Below are 25,471 nucleotides of genomic sequence, written 5' to 3' on the forward strand. Positions count from 1 at the left end.
ACCTGAGTGGGGGGTTAAAGTTTACTGCTAATACTGTATTCCCATCAACTTCTCTTATGTGTGTTAATATTTATTGTATATATCTGGGTGCTCATATATTAGGGACATATATAGATAACATGAGAAAAAGCATATGTGTGTGTATATACCCACACTTTGGGTCAGTAGAAATTGACAGATCACTGTAAACCAACTATAATGGAAAAAATTAAAATCATAAAAAAATGATAAACATCACTAGAAGTAGGTCAATGTAAATCAAAACCACAGTGAGATGCCAGTTTATACTCATAAGATTGGCAAAAGCATGTGGCAAAACCTTACAAGGTTAAGTACAGACAAGTTGTGTACAAGGAGGACACCTGGAGAATGGTTTAGTGCTGACTGCTGAAGTGAAAAATGTATGTGCCTTACAATTCTGCCATCCATTTCCAAAGAAACCTCACATCAGTCTCAGGAGCCCATGAGTGTTTAGAGCAGAACTGTTTGTACAGCTGATATTGCAAGCCATGTACATATGCATTCATGGGAAACTGAATAAATACATTTTGATACATTTATGTAATGGAATATTATATACCAACCAAAATAACTAAACTAGAACTGTAAGTTAAACATTTACCAGCACTGTACTGGATGGCAGGTGTACCTCCTGGATCCCTACAGGGAAGGCAGGAGCTAAGTGTTCCTGACTGGCCCCAGTGCAAGAACTAGGACCTCTGTGAGGATGACCCAAGGAGGTAGATTTTGGCTGAAAATGAAGGAGAGTTTTCCAACAGGCAAGGCTGGCCAAGGACAGAATAAGCTTCCTTCTAAGGAAATGAGATGCTTTTCATCAGAGGTATGACAGCAGGGGTTGGGCAATTTTTCATGGGCCGTATACCTAACACTGAGTATCAGTAGTGTAAAGGCAAGGTTGGATAAAGACGGCTTTCACGACACCTCTTCAACACCCAGAGGCCCTGTGTTTCTGCGATTCAGTGAGTTTGCAAGGTGTGCTCACAAAGGACAGGACTGAATCTATAACCTAACTCTGACACATCCCGTTCCACATCCCTGCGGACCACAATGCATGCAACAATAAGAATGAATCTCAAAAACATGCTGAGGGAAAGAAACCTCGCACAAAAGGACACAAACTATGTAATTCCATTACGTCACGCCTCAGTTCCTTTTTTTTTTTTTTTTCCTTCGTGCAGCATGTGGAAGTTCCCAGGCCAAGGACACAACCCACCAAGCTGCTTCAGTGATAACATCAAATCCTTAACCCACTGTGCCACAAGAGAACTCCCCCAATACTTTTCTTTAATAGAAGAGATTTATGACACCAAGATGGTAGATGATAAAGGCTAAAGAACAAATATAGCAGGAAAATTATTATTATTATTTTTATTATTTTGCTTTTTAAGGCCACACCCATGGCATATGGAAGTTTCCAGACTAGGGTTCAAATCAGAGCTACAGCTGCCAGCCTACACCACAGCCACAGCAACACAGGATCTGAGCTGTGTCGGCAACCGACCTACACCACAGTTTACGGGAATGCTGGATTCCCAACCTACTAAGCTAGGCTAGGGACAGAACCCACATCCTCATGGATACTAGTCAAATTTGTTTCCACTGCACCACAACCAGAACTCCAATAGCAGGAAAATTATTGATAAAGAGTCATAAGAATTTACATAAGGACCTATATGGAATTTACTTACATTTATCTGCACTTGCAGTGAGAATCAATGGCAAAAACTCAGGAAGGAATTTTGTGCAAAAAGCATTTATGTATGTTACCTACCTATGCAGTACCACTGATAATACTCAATATAAATTAAAAGAATATCAAAACTCCCCCTTGACGAAACTATTACTCATTCAAAATAACATTTAGGATTATCACAATAATACATTATCTTATAATTCCAATGAGTAATTTCTCCTTTTTCCTTGGTAAGTGAGTGGCATCATAAGTTTAATTTAATAATTTAATTTTCCTAGGTTCTGAAAAATATATTGAATCAGTTCATTTTTCATATTTTACAATCTCCAGTGGCAGCACCCCAGTCCAAACTATCATCAGTAATCATTTAAAAGGTCTCACTGCAGACACTCAAACTCTCCTCCATTTAGAATGTGAGCTGGTAAATAGTTAACAAGTTCTCTGGGAGAGGGAAAAGCCTTGATTCACAGAATTTGTGAATTACTATGGTGTAAATATACCCGCTGTGGCTGAGTGAAAGCTTTTGACTTTCACTGTACCTGGAGTTGGGAAGAAATGATAGCAATTTTGTTCTTCCAAGCTCTCTATCACACCACTGCCCCCACCACACCCACCCAATTCATTCTTCATAAGAAACTTGGACAGGGAATTCCCCTGATGGCACAGCAAAAATGAATCCAACTAGAATTCATGAGGATACAAGTTCTATACCTGGCCTCACTCAGTGGGTTAAGGATCCTGTGTTGCTGTGGCTGTGGTGCAGGCCAGCAACTGGAGCTCTGATTCCGCCCCTAGCCTGGGAACTTCCATTTTCTGTGGGTGCAGCCCTAAAAAAGCAAAATAAATAAATAAATAAAAGAAACTTAGACAAAATTGTTTTCAAAAGAGAAATCTGATTGTGTCTTCTGGGCCCTGCTTAAAAACTTGTTTTTGGCTTATTTTAAACTCCCACCAGCCTTCTTTAATTTCTTCCTATACCCAGCCATCATGGGATATTTGAACAAGCCCTTATTTCTGCTGCTAAATTCCTTCTTTGCTTATCAATACAACGGTATAATTAAGGCCAATACTCTGGCTTTACTTTCCTAAATTTTTATACTGATATACCAATAAACCTAACTTATCTTTAAACAATCATGTGTCTGATGAATATCTATACCTACACTGGAGAAATAGCATCCGTTGTCTTAATACTGTGACTTACCTTTTTAGGTGCATGTTTTCCCTTTTCACGTATATTGTAACAGCCTCAGAACTACATCATCTTATGTATTCCTTTGTGTGTACAATTTTATGTATTCTGAAGCCCATACACTGAGAAGATTATTGCAGTTCTTCCCAGTAAGAGATTTGCTGAGTTCTGAACTATGTGACTTGAGAGTCCTTTGTTTCGAAGACTCAATTGTTTATGAATTCATCATGTGAAGTGAGTAAAATTAGAAAGAAAAATTTACTTAAAGAAACAATTTCATCTTGAATTTAAAGGACATATTAAGTATCCAAAAACAATGTCTCAATATACAGCATTCTAATATCTTAGTATTACACTAGTGGGTAATTATTTTTCTTAATGGGAAATCCAAAATACACAAAACAAATAATACACAAGGCTTTGGATATGTTTATTTAACTAATGTATTTGTTATAAAATATAATATTTTTATATTCTTGCCTTCATATTGTGTTTTAGGTATTGCACTGTAAGATAAATAAAGTTAGCTCCCATACTAAAAAAGATAGATAAAGTTAACTCCCATACTAAAAAGAAACAAAGTCTATGGTTAAGAAAGAGTCAAAAAGCAGTGCAAAGACCTGAATTCATAACCATCAAGTTATACTTCCTCTCTATAATAGCACAGCTGGATCAAATAATATGAAATAAAATTGTCAGAAATCACTTAAAACAAGAAATGAAGATATACAACTGTATTTAAACGCAGAATTTCAATATACACACTTTAAATATAATAAAGAATCCTGACTTTTAAAACTAGGGGTTAAAATATTACTACCTGTATTGAGCATCTATACCTGCCTTCTTTTACCAGCATCACCCATATTTCTAGCATGGAATCACCTTTCCATCACATCATCACTCTCTACACCAGCATTTGTCATGTAACCTGGTACTAACCAATCACATCATCAAATATTCCTGGGTACAGTGTTTGCTTCAGCATAGTCATGTCAAACAGGTTAAGCTACTCAAAACCAATGACATTCAAATACGGGATTTTGTTTTGTTTTGTTTTGATCAAAGGGAAAGATAAATTGTTTCCACCGGATTTGCTGAAAAGATAAAAACCCATCTCAGTAGCTAATGCTGGCAGTAGTGTCACCACTGCCTTTTTGAAAATGGAAACTGTACACCAGAAAGCAGTGCAAAGAGACAAAGGCGGAAAGAATGACTGTCCATGACATTGCTTAAGCACTAGAACAACCATACCTGAGAAAACGTCTCCCTCTACACTTTCAATTACATGAGCCAATAACGACCACTACCCTTGATTTTTCTCAAATTAATTTATATCGGGCATCTCTCATTGACAAACAAGAGTTTTGAATTAATCACCACATCTGAATGTATTCTATAGTCTTGCCATATTGTCACACCTATGATTTAACTCTCAAAACAGCAATATGAGGTATGAAGGGCATATTCAATCTCCATTTGATAGAGGACCACTTTTTGAATGACTTCATTAAGATAATAATTGAATATATAGATTAGACAAAATTTTAAAATATGAAAAAAGTATATGCCTTCCTAATTAGCTCAAATGGTAAGAAAAATATAATAGAGGCATTAATCAAGTAATTGGAAGCGAACTGAATGTGAGATGTGAGGGGAATACATATTGAGATTTTAAGAAAAGAAAAATAATAGCTGCTTTACCTAAGGGTAGAAATCAGAAGGAATTAGAAGCTTGAGGGGCTAGAGAAGTCATTAATTTAGTTTAAACATATTTAGTATAAGAGTCTCGTAGGACATTTAGTTAGACAAGTATGGTCAAGGACTTTAAACATTAGACCTGAATCAAGAGCCTTCAGAAGAATACATATCTCTAAGTTATCAGTAATGTTGAGAGTTGAAGCTATGGAGGAGGCAACATAACCAACACTTTTTTATGGATTTTCAGATTTCAAGTTCTTTAGCAATATCACTTCACATAATACTTGCAATGACCCTGTAAAGGTGGTAACAGATGTAGAAAGAAAAGACTGAGAGCTTAAATAAATGTTTCCAATTTCCAGATAACATGTAGCAGTGTTAGGGTTTTAACCAAGGTCTCTCTGACTTAGAAAAACAAAAACAATAATAATAACAAAACCTATGGGAAAGAATGAAAGATCCTCTTGAAGGAAACTGTTTAAATAAGAAAGTGGATTCGGAGAATACAAAGGAGTATCAAAGTGAACGTAGGGTAACAGGAAGAAAAAGGAAAGCCAGTAAACAAATGCTGTCTACTTCAGGATATACCTTGGAATAAAGAAGAATGAATATTTATGAAGTAGCTAAGACTGGAAAAAAAACATTTCATGTAAGCAAGTAATGCTATTCATTAGTTTTGAACAGAGTCACTGAAAGATAATTAAGAGAATTTAAGATCTAATTTACAAATATATAAACTCATATATACATTGCAAAAAATTCATTTGAGTTTTCTAATACAATTCAGTTGGCATATATGAGATGTAATTTTCCTCCTATCAGACAAAACATGGCTTTTGGAACCTAAAAATTAGACTATATTAAGAGTAGTTAAATTGTTTTCACTTTTAGATTGTATTAAAACTAAATTACCATCATTACTTTCTGAATTGGTTAGTATTTCTTTTCTCTCTAATGAGAATATTAATACTGACTATCTTCATGCAATCAAATATATGCATTACTCCATTTGAATTCAACATTATTGAATATAACATTAAGGGCTTTTCTAATTGATTTCACAAAGAGTATCAGACACTATCATGTTCCAGGAAACTCAGTCTTCAGGAGCTTTTTTAGTAGAAAGACATTAAGAAACAGACAACTATGGTACAGTTAATCTAATGGAGAAAAAATGGTAGGTGCTTCAAGGTAACTTCCACTGCAGCCAGAAATCCTTGGCAACACCAGAGTAACCTAATCTCCAACTTGAGACTTCAAAGCAGGCATGGCACTACTTTTGCTAGAAAATCATCAGTAGGTTTTCTCTTTTTATTTACTTAACATATAACCAGATATAATCCCAGTTATGTGATCTTTCAAGTCCATGGATCTTACATTTGCTATCGTGAATTTAATTCTCTTTGGCCATGATAAGAAAAAGTCTATTATTTATTCAATAAAAGATCAACCTTAGGGGTTCCCATTGTGGCTCAGTGGTAACAAACCCAACTATTATCCATAAGGGTAAGGGGTCTATCCCTGGCCTAGCTCAGTGGGTTAAGTATCCAATTTGCCATGAGCTATGGTGTAGTTTGAAGATTTGGCTCAGATCCTGCCTTGCTGTGGCTGTGGCATAAAGCCCCTGGCCTTGGAACTCCCATATGCCTCATGCCTGGCCCTAAAAAAAAATTTTAAAAAAAATCAAATTTAAATTTAAATGAAGCTTGGTCTGCTTAAATGGAAAAATATGGAAACATTAAATAGTGTAACGTTAATACTTAATTTTAACTCCTTATAAATGTGCAAACCAAAGTAAGGCAAAGAAATTTATACTTAAAAGTGATCATAGTTTAGATCGTTAGAGACTGCAACTATAAAATAAGGAATTCAAGAACAATACATCCATCATCACATTGTTAAAGACATGAAGTGCTTGAGTCTATTATACACATCACTAAGGTAAGGTAACAAAATGAAACTTGAAAGGCATATAGTTCAAACACACAAAGTCAGGAGACAGAAGTTATTCATTGAGGCGTTTCAGGATAAACTGATTTTTAAAATGTGCAAAATTTAGTTCTGTTCTCTCAGATTCTAGTATAAATACATTTATTATAAGTTCACAATTTCTGAGTGATCTAAATCTGATCAGTTATCTAATTATTTAATAAGTTTTACAAAGCTCTGAAAAATCAAATGAATAACTTACTGTTTGGAAGGTTCAGAAAGTTTTAGTTCTTCTCTTTTCTTCATTTCTATTGTTGGTTCCACAGGAGTGAGAACTACAGCAGCACATGAGACCACAGAGTGGTACGAATCTTCTCGGCAAACTGTTTTATTAGAAAAATATAATTGTAAATGTCAAAATTATTTCTCGACTATTCTCAATTTCTCTTTTATTTTTGCATTTTATTTTCAAATAAGAGAATTCAATGAAAACATTATCATTAATTTATCATTCATTATCATTCCCTGCTGTCTTTCCACTCACTAGCTATATGACCTTATGCACTTACTCTTTTCTTTTTCTAAGCCATACGGCAGAAAAGACCTTGCCAACATTTTCTAATCTTTCATTAAAAAAATATTTCAATGAAGAATAAGGAGTCCCAAAATTATAAACAGTTAATCTTTGCAACATGAACACACCTGTTTAATTAGCACCAAAATCAATAAACCAACAACCTAACACTCCCTGCAGTACCCCTTCTTTACCACCATGGTAGCTTCCAAGCAGAAATTATGATTACTTATATAACTCTAGATTAGTTTTGCCTATTTCTGACCTTTATGTAAATGAGTTCATATACTTTTGTGTGTGTACTTTTTCATATATGGCTTATTTCATTCAACAGACATTCGTTAAGACTCATTCGTGTGTATCAACAGTTCATTCTCATAGTTGTGGAGTTTTTCACTGAATGCACCACAGTGTATTTACACATTCTACTTTTGATGGACACCTGGATTGTTTCTGGTCTGAGGTTATGTCAAAATACCTATAAACCTTCTTTTTTTGTTTGTTCATTTTTGCTTTGTTTTTTGTTTTTTTGGTGCACAAATAGGTTTATCTTGGATAAGTATCTAGAAGCTATAATCACTCATAAAGTATGCTCACAGGCTTTACACTCAATTTTAGTAAATACTGCCAAGGAGTTTTCCGAACCAACTGTACTAAATTACATTCCCTCAATTACATTGTCCTATGTCTATACTAAGATTTGGTTTTGTCAGTTTTTTCTTTTTTAAACTTTTATCATTGTATTAATTTTATATCACTGCATAACAAATTTACATAAATCTAGCAACTTAAAACAATGCCATTCTCGGAGTCCCCGTCGTGGCGCAGTGGTTAATGAATCCGACTAGGAACCATGAGGTTGCGGGTTCGGTCCCTGCCCTTGCTCAGTGGGTTAATGATCTGGTGTTGCCGTGAGCTGTGGTGTAGGTTGCAGACGCGGCTCGGATCCCGTGTTGCTGTGGCTCTGGCGTAGGCCGGTGGCTACAGCTCCGATTTGACCCCTAGCCTGGGAACCTCCATATGCCACGGGAGCGGCCCAAGAAATAGCAAAAAGACAAAAAACAAACAAACAAACAAAAAAAAACAATGCCATTCTCTTCTCTCAAAGTTTGCATGTTAGAAGTCAAGGTAGACTCAACTGTGTTCCCTGAGTAGGGTCTCATAAGGCCCATGTCAGGTTGACAGCCAGCCTGTACTCTTATCTAGAGTCTATAAAGAAAAGATTCCACTTCTGAGCTCATTTAGGTTGACAGCAGAATTTAATTCTTTGCAGAAAGCAGCACTCAAGCTTCTTTTACATTGCAGGGTATTGGCTAGGCACTTTACAGGTCAATGACTAATGGCCTATCTCAGTGATTCAAAGCAATCCTCACATTTAAGCCTTTTCCTATTTCAAATCTCTCTGATTTCTTCTGCTGCTAATAGCTAGGAGAAAATTCTTCTTTAAAGGGCTCATGTGACCAGCTTGCATCTCTACAGATTATCTCCTTGTTGATTAAGTCTACTGATTAGTAACCTTAATTACATCTGCAACTTCCCTCTTGTCATATAACATAATATAATTACAGTAGGGTTAGGATGAGGGTTAGGGTTAGGGAAATTAGGGTTAGGTTATTATCTTTCCTGTGGAGGAATATTATGTGTCATCTTAGAATTCTGTCTACCATAGCTACTTCTATAATTGTGTATCCATATCACAGCATAGCTTTATCTTTTCCTAATGACCGATACAACTGAATACACATATTCAACACTTTACATGGTTCTGATACACACAAATTTCAGTTACATGGTTTAGTTAAAGAACAACTCCCCAAAATATGGTTCAAATTCAGTTAGCAAGTTAGCATGGCATATTGACTGTAAGTAATTATATAAAGTACAAACTTCTTCCTACTTCTTCAATCCACAAACTACACAAATAAGAGATATACATCATGATCAGTGACACACATATTACCTCTTTAAAGGCTGTCAATGATTGGTCACTACGTATCTATTACTCGGTGTATAGTTGCATTACTTTCTTCTCTCTTCCAGTGATAAACTTATGTGACATTTTACAAAAATGGATAATCTAAGGAAATAATTTTTCAATAGAGATGAAAGTGTAGCAAATAAATAAAAACTAATATTAGAGGAAGTGATATTTGAGTTTATTATAAATGAACAGCCAATAATTCCTGATATAAGTACTCACCTGAAGAACCATGATGGGGACAACGATGCAGAAAGAGGAAAATAAGAAAAATGATATCGCAGATTAATGAAGGAGAGGACAAAACTACAAAGAGCATGCACGTCAGCCAAGAAGTACGGGGCCATGATCTCGAAGACAAAAAAGGGTAAGAGATGATCTCAGTGTTCTTCAACTTTCTCCTAAAAATATTTGCCGAATTACATAAAGAAATATAAAATAGATGACCACTGAAATCAGAGCTGAATTTAAAACAATCTTGTGGCATTCAAAAGGCAAAGATTTCTCTCCAGGATATATCGAGGAGGAGCAGCCCTGGTTTTCTCATCATCTCTCCAGTACCATTGAACATATTTTGTTTTTATTTTTTAATTTAATTTTCTCTACTTCTTGGCATGAGCTTTGAGTCTAAAACAAAAAAATCCCATCATAGCTGGGAGAAGAAAAACTATTATAAATTTCCACTGCTTCCTTAAACACTGCTAGTGATGGAATAGTTTAAGAATAAAAATTACTGACTCATTCGTTTGTGATAGCGTCAACTTATTCAATAAATATTTACTGAACTGTATGTTCCAAGAAATATGCTTAATAGTAGGGTTCTACTGTGAGCAAGAAAGAAATGTCCTCCTTTCTCCTCAAGATTTGATGAAGTTTTAATTTCTTCTAGAGATATCTCTCAAGCATTCAGGCAATAAACTTCTGACCAAATGAAAAAATTTCTCTAGATCTCTATGAGGGAAAATACAGCTAAATTTTTTGTTGTTGTTGTTGTTTTGGTTTTTTTTGTTTGTTTTTTTAAAGGGAGTGAGAGAATGAAATAGGAAAATAAATAAAAGAGAAATTTTTTAAAAAAATAAAGGAACATTTGTTTACTCAAGGTAATATGAGTATCAATACTTAACTTTTATGATCTAGAGGTTGGAACAATTAACATTGAACTCAAAGGTATTGAAGTTTAAAAAAATAAATAACCTAAGTCAATAAGAAAATAAGCCCTGTTAATTGTTACATGACGAAAGTGACAATTAATGGACCCATCTAAAGATGGATGGTTGGGTGCTCTGTGTAAATGACTGAGTTTTTAGATTTAGCTGAAATTAAATTACACTCATTTTAATATCTTTTAATTTCACTTATTATAAGACAAAAGAATTAGCATAATAAATGCAAGCTAGGCAAATAAATAATAAGAGAAGTTATAACTTCAAACACAAGTGAATGAGAAAATAAAAGGGAAGTACAGGTTTTTCAAAACAAAAATACACCTAGACTGTCCTTTCAGAGGCTGGAAGAAAAGCAGAAATAAAAGAAACCTTAGCAAAATGTCACTGAGAAGAGAAAGGATTTCTGAGGGTCAAAAGAGTCATGGATATTCCTGTGATCACTATATTCTGATAAAGCGAAAGATGTTCTTCCAAATCATGGTACACATATAAAAAGCAAATCATAGGAATTCCGCTGTAGCTCAGCAGAATTGAGCCTGACTAGCGTCCACGAGGATGAGGGTTCAAACCCTGGCCTCGCTCAGTGGGTAAAGGATCCTGTGTTGCCATAAGCTGTGGTGTAGGTTGCATATGAGGCGTGGATCTTGCTGTGGTTGTGGCGTAAGCTGGCAGCTGCAGCTCCCGTTAGACCCCTAGCCTGGGAACTTCCATAGGCTGTGGATGCAGCTCTAAAACACAACAAATTAACAATAAAAATAAAAAGCAAATCATAACCTTGTATCACAATGGCCATGATGTGAACTAATCTCCATAGAGATTTGGTTAGTAAAGGAGTTTTTGGTTATTATTATCATATTTTGCCACATAAGGAATGCATAGATTTCTTTTGAAGAATCCTAGGAATATTACTAACTAAGTGGGAAAACATATTTATCATTCAAAGAAACCTTTATGATACAGACTAAAAGGAAATTTCAAGCTTGAAAAAGACCTATGAAGTTATTAGAATTTAAAAGTTTGCTTTTTACAAAAAGATCCTGGAGTTCCTGTCGTGGCTCAGTAGTTAATGAATCCAACTAAGAACCATGAGGTTGTGGGTTTGATCCCTGGCCTCACTCAGTGGGTTAAGGATCTGGCATTGCCGTGAGCTGTGGTGTAGGTCGCAGGCACCGCTCGGATCCAGATCCCACGTTGCTGTGCCTCTGACATGGGCTGGCGGCTGTAGCTCCGATTAGACCCCTAGCCTGGGAACCTCCATAAGCCTTGGGTGTGGCTCTAGAAAAGACAAAAAAAAAAGTCCTAAACTTTTGTTGCCTTAGAGTATTTCACAAAATAATATGAATGTCTTTGGGAACAGAGAAAGTCTATATACTAAAATGATATTTATTTAATCTCCCTGATAAAACGCTTTAAAATTTTTAATTGAAGCAGCGAGAAATTTAAACAATTCTGATATAAATACTGAATTATTGCTAGACTCTGAAAGGATATTACACTATAAGATCAAAAGGAAGTAAAATAAGAACCATAGTTGTTAGCCAACACATGTCTCTATCTCACCTCTTTACAAATAAAGAAATGAGTACATTTTAAAACGTTAGAGATATAAGAAGAAAATAATACATAATTTTTATGGAATAGTTATTGTTCATCTTTTTCATATTTGTAGGATTAGGTAGATGAATTCGTACAAAAAGTACTGGAGTAAGATAGTTTAATATGATTGATAATTTTGTTGAACTATATGAAACTGAAGGCAAATGTTTTCATAATAGAAAAATTGCTTATGTACTATATATACACCATTTTAAAGATAAACATAAAAATTACTACAGGAGTTAAATTTTGGCTTATCCGACAGTAGGTAATTTCATTTTCTTTATAGTTTTTAATGTTTTCCAAATTTCTTACAGTGATCTTTTTTTACTTTTATAAACAGGAAAAATAGAACATATGTTAAAATATAATCATGAAAACGGAGTAGATAAACAGATGTGTGAAATATTGATATTGGCCTCAAAACAGTGTAACGTCCTGAAACTCCTTCAGGAAAACCATTTTTCTAATTTAACCAGATTAAAATTTAATGTCATCTTCTAAATATATTCTCCATTCCCCTCTCTCTCCCCCTCCAAAGATCACTTTTACAAAAGGCACTGTAAGTGACTGGTCGAGTTGATTTTTCTAAAATTGATAAAGAGACTACACTTATTTTATAGATTCCCCTCAAAGCCATCAATTTCTGTACTACCAGGGGCTTTTGATTTTTAATCTAAGTGATTGAATCACAGTGGTACGCTTAGGTGTTGTGAGGCCTGGTTTGAGGTAAGGATGATTTCTGTGCTTTCCAAATCACATCAAATTTAAATGGTTCACCATTCAGATTTAACTCTTATGATGGGAAAAACTGTCTTTAGGAGAAAGCAGACAATGAAACAATTAGAAAGTCCCAACTTTGAGTTATTCACGTTATTTAACTCATCCATAAAATTATCCTTAAAATGTATGAAATATTTTATTAACGTCTAAATTTTAAAAAGGAAATTTTATGGAATGATAGATATTTTAGAATGTAACTTAAAAATCATGAGCAGTATCTAGACATCGCATATTCAAGTTGGTTTCCAGCTTCCACAGGTTGAAAAAAATCAATACATTTTTCACTACTGCTTCCAACCAGAGATGCAAATAATAATTGGAGGCACCAACCTACAAATTTATATGCTAAATTTGCTCTTCTGTGAACATAATCATTGTTATAAATGTACGGCATGAAGAGCAAAAAATTCCATCATAAGCCTCTGTTGCTAGGGAATGTCAGAGGAGTGCAGACAGAAAAACTGAAGTCCTTATTTCTTCCTACACAGATAGAGCCTTTTTGCCAGGAGTGGGGTCAGTAATTGGGGCATTCTGAGAAGGTCGCACGCAGAACTTCGGGAACATCATCCACAGGAAGTCAGTTGTCAGCAAGCATCAGTCACAATAAAAAGAACGATTTGGACACGAAAACTGACAGGTGATTATGAACGTACACAAACAGGAGTTTTAAAATAAAGGAAAATGCTTGAGAGTCACAAGATTTCCTTATCATAAGGTTTTGTTCCAAGTGCTACTCTCATTTATTTCTAGGTAAAGTATGTGAACACCAAAAATGATCAAAACTACCGGGACTCTAAGTCCAAAGTCTTAAATCTTAGGGGTGGAGTAAAATTATTACCAGGTGTAAGATTGAGTAGTCTGTGCAACTACAGCCTCTCATACTAAATGAAGACAACTACCATATTACATCACTTATATGGGAAAGAGAAAGACAAATACCATATGATATCACTTATATGGAATCTAAAACATGGCTCAAATGAACCTAAAAGCAAGACAGAAACAGACTCACAGACTTAGAGAACAGACCTCTGGTTGCCAACCGGGAGGGGAAGGAAGTGGGATGATGGGAGATTGGGGTTAATAGATGCAAACTATTACATTTAGAATGGCTAAGCAATGAAGTCCTGCTGCACAGCACAGGGAACTACATCCAATCTACTGGAATAGACCATGATGGAAAATAATATAAAAATATATATATATATGTAAGAATATATATATATATATATGTAAAGAATAGAACATATGCTCTAGAAAAGTATACATCACTATTGTGGAGCAGAAATTGGCACAACATTGTTAATCAACTAGAATTTAATTTAAAAAGTTTAAAAAGACTGAGTGTTCTGACTTTGCCGTGTAACTTTTATTACACCACAAAGAGTATCCTACTACCTGAAATGACTCTGACTTATTGCTATATTCTACAAAATGTTCCTTTTACATTCATAATAAACTGAGATGCAGAACCTAAACCTTGAAATTTTAAGATGATATTTTCCTCCGGTTTATTTTTTTTGGTTTTGTATTTTATGGCGTGGAAGTTCCCAGACCAGGGATTAAATCCAAGCCACAGCTGTGGCCTGATCATTTAACCCACTGCATCAGGCCAGAGATCTAACCCACACCTCTGTCCACAGTGACTGGAGCCACTGCAGTTAGTTATATGGCTAGAGTCTTCTCTTTTTTTAAGGTTGCACCTTTGGTGTATGGAAATCCCAAGAGCTACAGCAATATGGAATCTGTGCCACATCTGTGATCTTTGCTGCACCTTGCAGCAAGGCAGGATCCCCAACCCACTGTGGGAGGCCAGGGATTGAACCCACATCCTCAGGGACACCGTATCAGGTTCTTAACCACTGTGTCACAGTGGGAGCGTCTCTCCAGTTTTATATATTAAAACAATTTTATTTAATTACTGAACTTCTATCTTTATTTGGTCTTTTAATTTATAAAATCAATTTTACAGCATGAAGAAAGCAATATATTTTTAATAAATGTTCACAAAAATGCCAAAGATTTATTAACAGAGGCATTTTGCTCTTTCATGCAAAATTAAAATATTCAAATTACTGAGGTGTCTAGAGGACAGTTAACTTACAAATATCATTTATAAGTACATTTGAAGTCACCAGTCCAATTCATCAGAGTAGTTTACTATCAATGAGCAAATCGTAAGCTTAAAAGAAAAGTATTGCTTTTTGACTTGGAAGTGATCACTTTTCTATTTTTCTTTTCAAATATCCAGAATCCACATATTAACCATGCAACTATCCATCAGTAAAGATTAACCTACTGAAAGCTAATATTTATTTAATAAATGCTTAAAGAATATTATGTGGTAGGCATAGTTCTATGGGTTAGCTGTGCATTTATACTTACAGTATTGCCTTTGCCCCACAGAAAAATCCTGTGTGGTAAGTACTCTTTGTACACTGTTCAAGGTCACGTGGCTTGGGAGGAGCAAAACCAGAATTCAATCAATTTGCCTCATGTCCCCATGATATTGACTGTATTTCAAGTTTATTCTCATTTAAACAAAATGTATTGAGGGGTCTGAAGTAGTAAATTTAATAGTTGCTCTTTCAATTATGTTTCTATTCAATAATATTCTTATATTTGAATTCCTTATCCTAAGAAATCAATGTAATCATTAATCAGTTTGCCTCAGAACTTAACTTTGACTCATCATACAAATGCTTCTAGTTTTAAACTTCGCCCTTCAAAATGACTAACAAAAAATGTTTTACTATTGCTCCACTGGAGAATGAGCATCAACTGTCAAGGTGAAACCTGTTATTAGATACATTTGTGTATGGTACGGAAAGATATATAATTTGGAAAAACAATTTTTTTTCAAATTTATTTGTAAACAGTTGCTGTTGGGCGTTATTTTTATTTATTTATTTTTTTTACTCAGCACTGTTAGTAAGGTCTTGGGATACATTAGTGAATCTAAATGGCAAAAATACATGCTTTTGTGGAATAGACATTTTCTACTGGAATCGATTCTCAAATCGAATTTGCCTCTCTCAAGTTTTTCATCAGTAAAATATGAATAACAATATCTTCTCAGGTAGTTCTAAGGATCAAATGAATGAATGCATGTGAAGTACTTAGGATAATGTTGGAGAAATTGTAGAAAAGTTTTAAAATGTTCACACATATTATTATTTATAACTACTTTGGATCTTTTTGACACACCAGACTCTAGTGTGTGAGAATCAAACACTGATCTAAATGTGTTGTGAAGGCATTTTGTAGATAGGATTACCATCCATTACAACTGCCTTAGAGTAACGGAGATAATTTGGCTAATCCTTATTCCATCAGTTGGAAAGCCTTAAGAGTAGTTGAGGCTTCCAGATGAAGATAAAAATTCTGCCTGTGTCAAAAGTGTCAGCCTACCCTTCCTAGCTGGTATGCTTTCCAGATACTGGACTTCCCAAGCCAGTCCCTACAATCATGTAAGTCTTCTACTGGCTCTATTTTTTTGGTTGATAAATATACCAGTCAACAATCACATTTTAGTATTACTTCTAGTCTTGGTGAACCTCTAAATATATCCTTTGAATTAACATCCTTAATTCAGTGCTTACAAAAGGCTCTTCTGATGAAATAATGTTAGTCCAAAATTGAATGAGAAATTGTAGAATAACCAGATGAAATATGTCATTGCATTACAACCATAAATAAACACACTTTGAGCAAAAGCAGGTACACAGATTCGTTACATTAGTGGCATTCACTGAGCTATACATGTGCAGACATTGCAAAAGATACTAAGTTAATGAATATATAAGACGAAGTATGTGCCATGATGTAACTTAGCATTGTAGGAAAATAATACCATATAAGAAGTTTTATCATAGAAGCTGGCCAAGTAATCAGCAGAATCAGAATAGGAGGTCTACTAGTAAGTAAGTGTTACTTAGCACTTATATATTATGCATATATAAGGAAGTACTCAATAAATATTTGTCTAATGAATGAGAGATTGAAGAAAAATGAACTGAGGAAGTAGGAAAAAGAAGTTACCCAAGCACAGAAAAGAGTACTAAAAGGCAGTGAGATATTAGGAAATACCTTGAGAAATTTAAATAATTCAGTGATGCTGGGGCCTAGACATGATGAAAGACATTGAGAAAGAGAGATGTAGATTACTGGTAATGCCTTAAGAACTAAGAACCCCTAATACATTAATATTTGATTCTGAAGTTAATGACGATGTACTATGAATCATTAACAAAGAGGTAACATGACTTGCTTTATATTTTCTACAAATAGCCTGGGCAACATCTAAATATAGGCCCTATCTCCCTCTTCTCTCCTGACTGCAGAGTAAGAAATTTATGGATACAGTTATTTTATTTTAATAAACAGAAAAATATTCTCATGGCAATTATAGGCTAAAGTATGTCTCCTCCCAAATTCATAGGTGGAGAGCCTAACCCCCAGTACCTCAGAATGTACCTATACACAGAAAAAGGGTCTTTAAAGAGGTAAGTAAATTAAAATGAGGTCATCAGGGTAAGCCCTAATCCAATATGATTTGTATCCTTATAGGAAGAGGTTAGGACACAGATGCATAAGGAGGAAAGATCAAGGGTAGACAAAGAGAGAAGAGAGCCATTTACAAGCCAAGGGGAGAGGCTTCAGAAGAAAATTAAATCTGTGAATATACTGAATGCAAACTTCTAGCCTTCAGAACTGTGAGAAGATAAATTTCTGTTAAGTCACTCAGTCTAAGGTCTAGGTTATAGCACCACTATCAAACTATATAATGGTCGTTTTAGGAAAAGGACTATAAGAATTACTTGCACCAATATTAATAATTAAATAAACTGTAACTAAATAGAAGAAGCTTCTGTCCAAACTCCTGCCTAATGACTGAATCTATGTGGCTCCTACTTTTACTCTCTCCCGTTTCAAATTCTCTGATGTGTCCATTCGGGCCAGTCAGCCCATGCTTCAACAAATCTAATGTTGGGAAGTTTATTACTTTGTCATTCTGGCTACCTTCTTCCATACAGGATCTAGATTGTTTAAAACGACACATGTGTGAATGTATATGTATATGTAATAATACATGTATGCAATACACATTGTATATATTTATACACATATATGTAACATACATATCTTTTAGATATAACACAGAGAGTGTATCAGAAAGAATAAAGTCATAAACAACTATTACTGCTTTCTGATAACTTAGGTATTAAAAAGCTTGTTGGCATTCCTTCATCTGTACAGCCATCATTTAGAGTATAAGGCCATAGATTAGGTATTTTCCAGGTTTTCAGAGAAGGCTACATATAGGAACAATAGTGGTACTGGATGTCTGAGAAATCTGTCATCAGTGGCACAGATTCCACATGTAATATTACAATGACATCCTTATCTGTGGCCTATAATTTCAGAGAAATACAAGTAGAAGGTTCATATATTGTTCATTAAGGTGCTCATGTTAAGCCTTTCAGACTTGCTTTTTTTTTTTTTTTAAATGACCACAACCAGGGCATTATGGAAGTTCCCAGGCCAGGGACTGAATCCAAGCCACAGCTGCTACCTACTCTGCAGCTCATACAAAGCTGGAATCTTTAACCCACTGAGACTTGAGCCACTACAGTTCAATTTTTTTTTTTTTTTTTTTTTTTTTTTTTTTGTCTTTTTGCCATTTCTTGGGCTGCTCCCGCGGCATATGGAGGTTCCCAGGCTAGGGGTGGAATCGGAGCTGTAGCCACCGGCCTACGCCAGAGCCACAGCAACGCAGGATCCGAGCCGCGTCTGCAACCTACACCACAGCTCACGGCAACGCCGGATCGTTAACCCACTGAGCAAGGGCAGGGACCGAACCCGCAACCTCATGGTTCCTAGTCGGATTCGTTAACCGCTGCGCCACGATGGGAACTCCTACAGTTCAATTCTTAACCCACTGTGTCACAGTGGGAACTCCAAGGAGTGCTAATACACATTGTGACAGAATGCTTTTCCGAAGATGGCCACATCAATATATATCTCATGCTGCACGTTTTTGACATTGTACTTGAGTGGTGGGATTTCAGTTCCTTCCCTTTGAACCCTCCCTATAACCTTTGTGACAGCTTTGACTAAAAGAAGGTGATGGAAGTGATGCCCTGTGACTTTCAAGGCTAGGTCATAGAAGGCCTTGCGCCTTCTGTCTGGCTCTCTCTTGGGACCCCGGGTGCTGGGACCCAGCTGCCGTATTGGAAGAAATCTAAGTCAACATCGATGTTCCTGTCCACAGTTGACAGGTATCACCAACCACTGAATGTGAGTGAAAGGGCATTTTTTAGCTGAGGTCTTGAATATTATATAGCAGAGGAAAACTCTCCCTGCTGCACCCTGTCTGAACACTTGACCCACAAATACTGTGGAAGATGAGTGATGTTTGCTGTTCTAAGCCACTATGTTTTAGGAAAGTTTGTTACACGGCAATAGGTCAGCAATACATGCATAAAGAACACTTACATAACTAATGACAAACAGATTCTGATGTTCCCGGACAGGCTGTCATTAAAATTGTTACCTAAATGACACAGAAAAAATTCTTGACATAAGTCCCATAAAAACTTGACCACACGTTAGTGTGTTTAAAATTTATAAATGAAAATTAAAGGGGACTGACTGATAGTTAAAATTCTCATTCAGCTCTTATCTACAGTTCAATACTATGGAAATAAAAATATAATATTAATTAACAGTTATATATATATATCTCCATATACATTCAATTTGCCTAGAGAAAAAAGAAAGTCTGGTAAATGTGCTGAATCTTCTCATTTTGAAATTTGAAAGAGCCTTCAGCTATCCTTGGAGCAGTTTTGCTACAGCAAGTACAGACAAGTAAGTATCCGCTCTACCACTCAAAATAATTCTTTGTGAATTTTCCATCCACAAAATGAAATCAGAGTTGTTACAATTCTGGAGAAACATGAAAGACATGGCATATATCATTTATTAATGCATAACTTAAAATGTCTGTACTCTGATATCCTAGGCTCTAGAACACAAAAACAAAATTTTTTAAGGGAGAGGAAAGAAGGTGCTTGCTACAGTAGAATAAAAGAATTAGAAAAGCATTCCACATAGACAATAGTTTCTTCAGGAGAAGGATAGTTAAAATGTGTTTTTACTGTCATTCTTTCTAGATAAGTGTGTCAACATTAGACATTTTTAAGAAATATTCTATAGGGATTTGTTAAGGAAGCCAGAATAGAACCATGAATAAATTCCATTATACTCTTTTGAAATAAATATTTTAACATTCAGGGAAAAGGAAATATTCTACTTAAATATTTATAAAAAAAAGTATGTTGAATATAATCTCCTATAGGTATTGGCATTTATTACACGAAAGTATATCTAACTGTCCTGTGTGTGTGTTAGTTTTCATGATCACCTCACATTCATTTTCCCATCAGTCCAGTGAAAATTGTTTTGCCTTGGGCTTTGCTAGTTAAATGTTTGCTTGTTTTTAATGCCAATGATTATTATACATAACACAATATGAGTGAAGGTAGCAATGCAAATTTTAGTTTTCAATGAGCATGGAATTTATAATCTACTACAGGCTAAAGTAGTTATGGAATAACTAGTACTTTATATATTTATCCCATGTATTTTAATTGAATAAACAAGACAATTTATTCAAAAAATATTTAAGTCCATATTTGGGGCACATTCTATGCTCTGAAGATACGATAATGAACAAAACAGAAAAAAAAAAAAAAATCCCTAGTCCTCCAGGGAATCACTGCTTTTTGATTTCAACACCATCAGAAAGGTTGGACTACTTAGGTTGTAATAAGTAAAGTAGTCTAGTTATTCTTCTTTCGTTTCTTTTTTTTTTCCTAGAAAGAGCTTAGTAAATTTTATTTCACATCTTTTGGCCTCTTTTTTGAACTAAATTGAATATTATCACCTAATGAGTAGTTATTGAACAAATAAGATGAAGGATCTTTGTATTTTTTTCCTTATTTAACTCCTTTCACTTCAAACATAACACAAAGTTAGCAGATGACAAATAAATCTTCTCTCCTCCCCCCCTTCCTCTTCGCGCCCCCTCCCTCGCTCCTCCTCTCCCCTCCTCTCTCCCTCTTCTCTTCCTCCACCCTCCCCCCTGCCTCTCCCTCCTCTTTCTCACCTTTCAGAATACCTTTTTGGCTGACCAGACTAAAAGAATAAGCATCAAATGAATTATTAACTTTGTTGAAGAAATTACATTAGATATATGAAGACTCTCCCAGGTTATGAGATGTAATTGATTAGTCTTTAGTTCTATAGTACTGACTGATGGACACTTAATGGGTTTCACTTTGCGAAAGTATGAGGGGTAATATAATCTACATAATGTTCATCCTCACTTTTAAGAAGTTATATAAATTATTCAATTATCTCCTAAAAACTAACCCACTCGTCAGAATTTTACATATGAATTACAAATTACAAAGAAATGTGTTAAGGTATACAGTTTCAACAGATGATTTAATGAACACAATTTAAATATATTGCAGCTAATGGTTTTAGGCTGCTCACCCCTTACCACCATTAGAACAGATTCTGAATTGCCAAAAAAAAATCATCTTCCCTTTGCCTTCTGTCCTGCTTCATATGAAGTAATTGCCTGATATTTAGAAGTCTGTTCATTCTTAAGCTAAATTTTCATTTAGATGAGAAAGTGACATTATCAACTAAATTGAGTATGATTTGGTTAGGTGAAAAGGAGGTAGATAGTTCAAACTTAAATAAGAATATAGAAGCCAGAATAAGGAGGACCTCTGAGGAAATTAGCATAGCTGCAACCTATGGCTGACCTGGTGAAACTTAGGAAGCATAACTGCACAGGTAAAAATTATAATTGGGACCAAGGTATACCAGGCCACAAATATCAGGCCAAGTGGCCTGTAGGAGCAAAACTCTCAATTCTTAAGCAAAGGTTAAATTTCCATAGGAGCTATTCTTGAAGAATATACACTGCTAATCCAACGAGAAAAAGAAAAGGTTCTAGGAACTCCCATCATGGCTCTGTATCCATCAGGACACAGTGGTTTAAGGGATCCGGCATTGCCCTGAGCTGTGGTGTAGGTCAAAGATGTGGCTCTCAACTGACACTGCAGTGCCTGTGGTGTAGGCCAGCAGCTGTAGCTCCAATTCGACCCCTAGTTTGGAAACTTCCGTAAGTCGCAGGTGTGACCCTGAAAAGACAGAAAAAAAAAAAAATTCTAGAAACACATAATCAAATAAGCCAAGAAATATGGCAATATTCTGTGCATTCCACCAAATAACTATAATAGCCCAATATTCTTTTAAGGCACTATGCAAAAAGAGAGGAAGTGAGAACCACAAAAATAATACGTCTCTTAATTTCCTCTAGGTCTTTCCTTAAAGGGTTAGTTATCCGAGGTCATCAAAATTTTCCAACAAATATCTTAATTCTGAAGAATCATTTTCTTTGTTACAACACTCCCTTTCCTCAAGCTCTATTAGCCTTCCTGGATGGATGGAAGTCATACCTATCTTTCATATTATTTCAGTGTCCAGAAATTATGTACATTTATATAAAACACAGCACAGTTTACCATATTGCAGTGTGAACTAGAGATTCCACAAGACCTTTAGATTATTACTTCAATCACAAATTTTCATTTGGACATTTACTGGAATACCGTCACTGAAAGGCTACTGACCTCTGCCCAGAGAAAGTACCAGTCCTTGGAGTTCCCGTTGTGGCTCAGTGGTTAACGAATCCGACTAGGAACCATGAGGTTGCGGGTTCGACCCCTGGCCTCACTCAGTGGGTTAAGGATCCGGCATTGCCGTGAGCTGTGGTGTAGGTCGCAGATAAGGCTCAGATCCCGCGTTGCTGTGGCTCTGGCGTAGGCCGGTGGCTACAGCTCTGATTCGACTCCTAGCCTGGGAACCTTCATAGGCTGCGGGAGCGGCCCAAGAAACAGCAAAAAGAAGAAAAAAAAAAAAGAAAGTACCAGTCTTTGAAAACCTCTTCAGCATGAATGGTTAATACTCCACTCCTCCTCTGACATGAGACATAATTTGTACAGATCCACTATAAAACATATGATATTTTAATAATAAAATTCAAATTCTGATGTAGACATTAATTTATTTATTCTCAGATTATCAACGCTATATTTGTGACAACATAAAGTAAAACATGGATATACTAGTATCAGAAAAATGTCTTGAGATACTAGTCCAATCTGCCATCATTGAATATGACATCACAGTAATGGCATCTTTGTCATTTACTATGGAAAGCACAAATATTACCAAACAAGCCAAGATTAGTGCCCTTATTAAATAATGGATGATAAAGACATTAAACGAATTTGAAAGATGTGACTATTTTTGATAAGTTGGCAAAACCCTAAAATAGCTATGAGAAAAATGCCAGCTTTGTAAAATTCTTACAGAGGTAGACCAGGGTCAGTGTTTCAAATGGCTACACTTTAGCTTCACCCTCACTTATCTTCTCCTTTCTTTGTCAGGTTGGAAAAGAACAAATGGCAGTTAGACATTATTAAAGCATGAAGAATGCTTTCTCTGGCCGTAGTACTAAATTGTGTCAGAGATTGATCCTGGCTTTTAGGGATCTTTTGAGTATCTGATCAGACTTAAAAATTCATACTTGGTGGAAATCTGTCTTGTTTCTAAAAATACTGCTAGTCTTCCTGACTGATCTCATATTTTTCTTCTGTGAATTAATAGAGGTTAACACATAGGGAAGAGGATGGTCACAGGTTCAACAGGAGTTACATAGTTACACTGGAGCCAGCCCAGAGAACTAACAGATAAAAACTTTGTTTAATTATTTAATCAATAGCTATACAGGATAGACTTTGCTTTGCAGCACCTATCACAGAAATGTGAGAACTTTCCTCAGCTTGTTTTATTTTGTTCATAATAGTTTTGTTTCAAATATATCACATATGCAATCATTCACCCATCAGAGATTAATGTCTTGTGTCAGCTATTAGATACAACCAGCTCTTAGGCTCTTAGGTATAGATAGATACAAGGAACAAAACCACCTGGACTAGACATTGCTAGCTTGTCACATGTTTGTTTCTCAAATCTATCTTCACAATTGTCTAATTTAAGTGTTTCCAAGTGATACAATTTCAACATAGATAACTGCTATGGACTGAATTGTGTCCACTCCAGAATTTATATTTTGAAGCCCTATGTTGACGTCATGGCACTTGGAGATCAGGTCTCTGGGAGCTAATTAAGTTTAGATGAGATCTAGATGGTGGGGCCCTCATGATAAGATCAGTCCCTCAGAGGAAGCAACACTAGAGAGCTGGCTCCTTTCTCTCTCTCTCCTCCATAGAAGGAAACTGTGAGAAGGCAGTCATCTACAAGTCAGGAAAGAAACCTTTCACCAGAAACGGAGCATGCTGATACCTTGATTTTTGAATTCTAGCCCTGAGAATGATGAGAAAATAATTTTTGTTTATTTGTTTTTTAAATCCACCCAGTTGGAGTAGCTTGTTATGGCAGTCCAAGCTAATTAAGATAATAATGCAGGCAAATTTGGGGCATTTTCAGTATGAATACAATTGCTCATATGAAAAGGGCTTTAAACCAAAAAGGGAACAAAATCTGAAATACTCAATTGTCTGGATTTTTCTTGGCTTCAGGGAGTCTCCGAAAGAAACTCAGATTCTAAAATTACCTTCTTAAAATATTTCTTGACTAAGGTAAAATCCTTTAAACTGTCTCTTTTAGAATCTTCATAATTTGAACCTAATGAACTGCCATGCTCCTCAATTACCTTTTGCTGTTTTCTCTTCTAACCTATTAACTGTTTTCTCTAGTGAGAAGTAAACTCTCAAAGCTGAATTACCCCCTAAAGTTAAATCTCCCTGAGAAAAGAGCAAGTCCCTTGTTTTAAGGGACTTAAATTTTAAGCCCTGGTCTCAATATAAGTTCAAAGTAAATATTTAAGTCTTTTTCAGAGCAAAACCTGAAGAGAAAGATATTCTGGGAGAAATTTAAAATAGTTCTAAGCAAACATGAAACAATGCTTAACATCACTGATTATTAGCAAAATGCAAATCAAAACTACTATGAGTTACCACCTCACACCAGTCAGAATGGCCATCATTAATAAGTTCACAAATAGCAAATGCTGGAGAGGGTGTCAAGAAAAATGAACCCTCCCATGCTGTTGGTGGGAATGTAAACTGGTACAACCACTATGGAAAATGGTATGGAAGTACCTCAGAAAACTAAATATAGAACTACCATATGACACAGCAATCTCATTTTTGGGCATATATCCAGACAAAACTTTCCTTGAAAAAGACACATGCACCTGTACGTTCATTGCAGCACTATTCACAATAGCGAAGACAGGGAAACAACCCAAATGTCCATTGACAGATGACTGAATTAAGAAGAGGTGGTATATATACACAATGGAATACTATTCAGCCATTAAAAAAAAACAAAATAATGTCATCTGCAGCATGGATGGAACTAGAGCCTCTCAATAAGTGAAGTCAGAAAGAGAAAGACAAATACCATATGATATCACTTATATCTGGAATCTAACATATTGCACAAATGAACATTTTCACAGAAAAGAAACTCATAGACTTGGAGAACAGACATGTGTTTGCCAAGGGCGAGGGGCTGGGAGTGTGGGATGGACTGGGAATCTGGGGTTAATAAATATAAACTATTGCATTTGGAATGGATAAGCAATGAGGTCCTGCTGTATAGCACTGGGAACTATATCTAGTCACTTGTGATGGCGTGTGGTGGAGGATAATGTGAGAAAAAG

The 25,471-nt window shown here is 35.6% G+C and overlaps 1 protein-coding gene across 19 annotated transcripts in view; it reads right to left on the reverse strand.

Moving 5' to 3' along the window:
- CCSER1 (coiled-coil serine rich protein 1) overlaps positions 1–25,471 on the reverse strand; it is a 1,212,324-nt gene that overhangs the window by 929,420 nt on the left and 257,433 nt on the right. For 18 of the 19 annotated variants that reach the window (XR_014813355.1, XR_014813354.1, XM_021100741.2 and 15 more), the window contains one exon: positions 6,799–6,919. Coding sequence is in view for 16 of the 19 variants with exons in the window: in XM_021100741.2 (XP_020956400.2) it covers positions 6,799–6,919 (121 nt within the window). In the remaining 3 variants the exon portion in view is untranslated. Of the gene's footprint in view, positions 1–6,798; positions 6,920–19,131; positions 19,190–25,471 lie in introns of those variants that run through there. The other variant, XM_084973415.1, reaches the window with a different exon arrangement.

Source organism: Sus scrofa, chromosome 8 (assembly GCF_054392235.1).
Source record: "Sus scrofa isolate SSC_HxYL_T2T_F1_AM1 chromosome 8, Sscrofa_HxYL_maternal_Yorkshire_Landrace_v2.0, whole genome shotgun sequence".
Lineage (NCBI taxonomy): Eukaryota > Metazoa > Chordata > Mammalia > Artiodactyla > Suidae > Sus > Sus scrofa.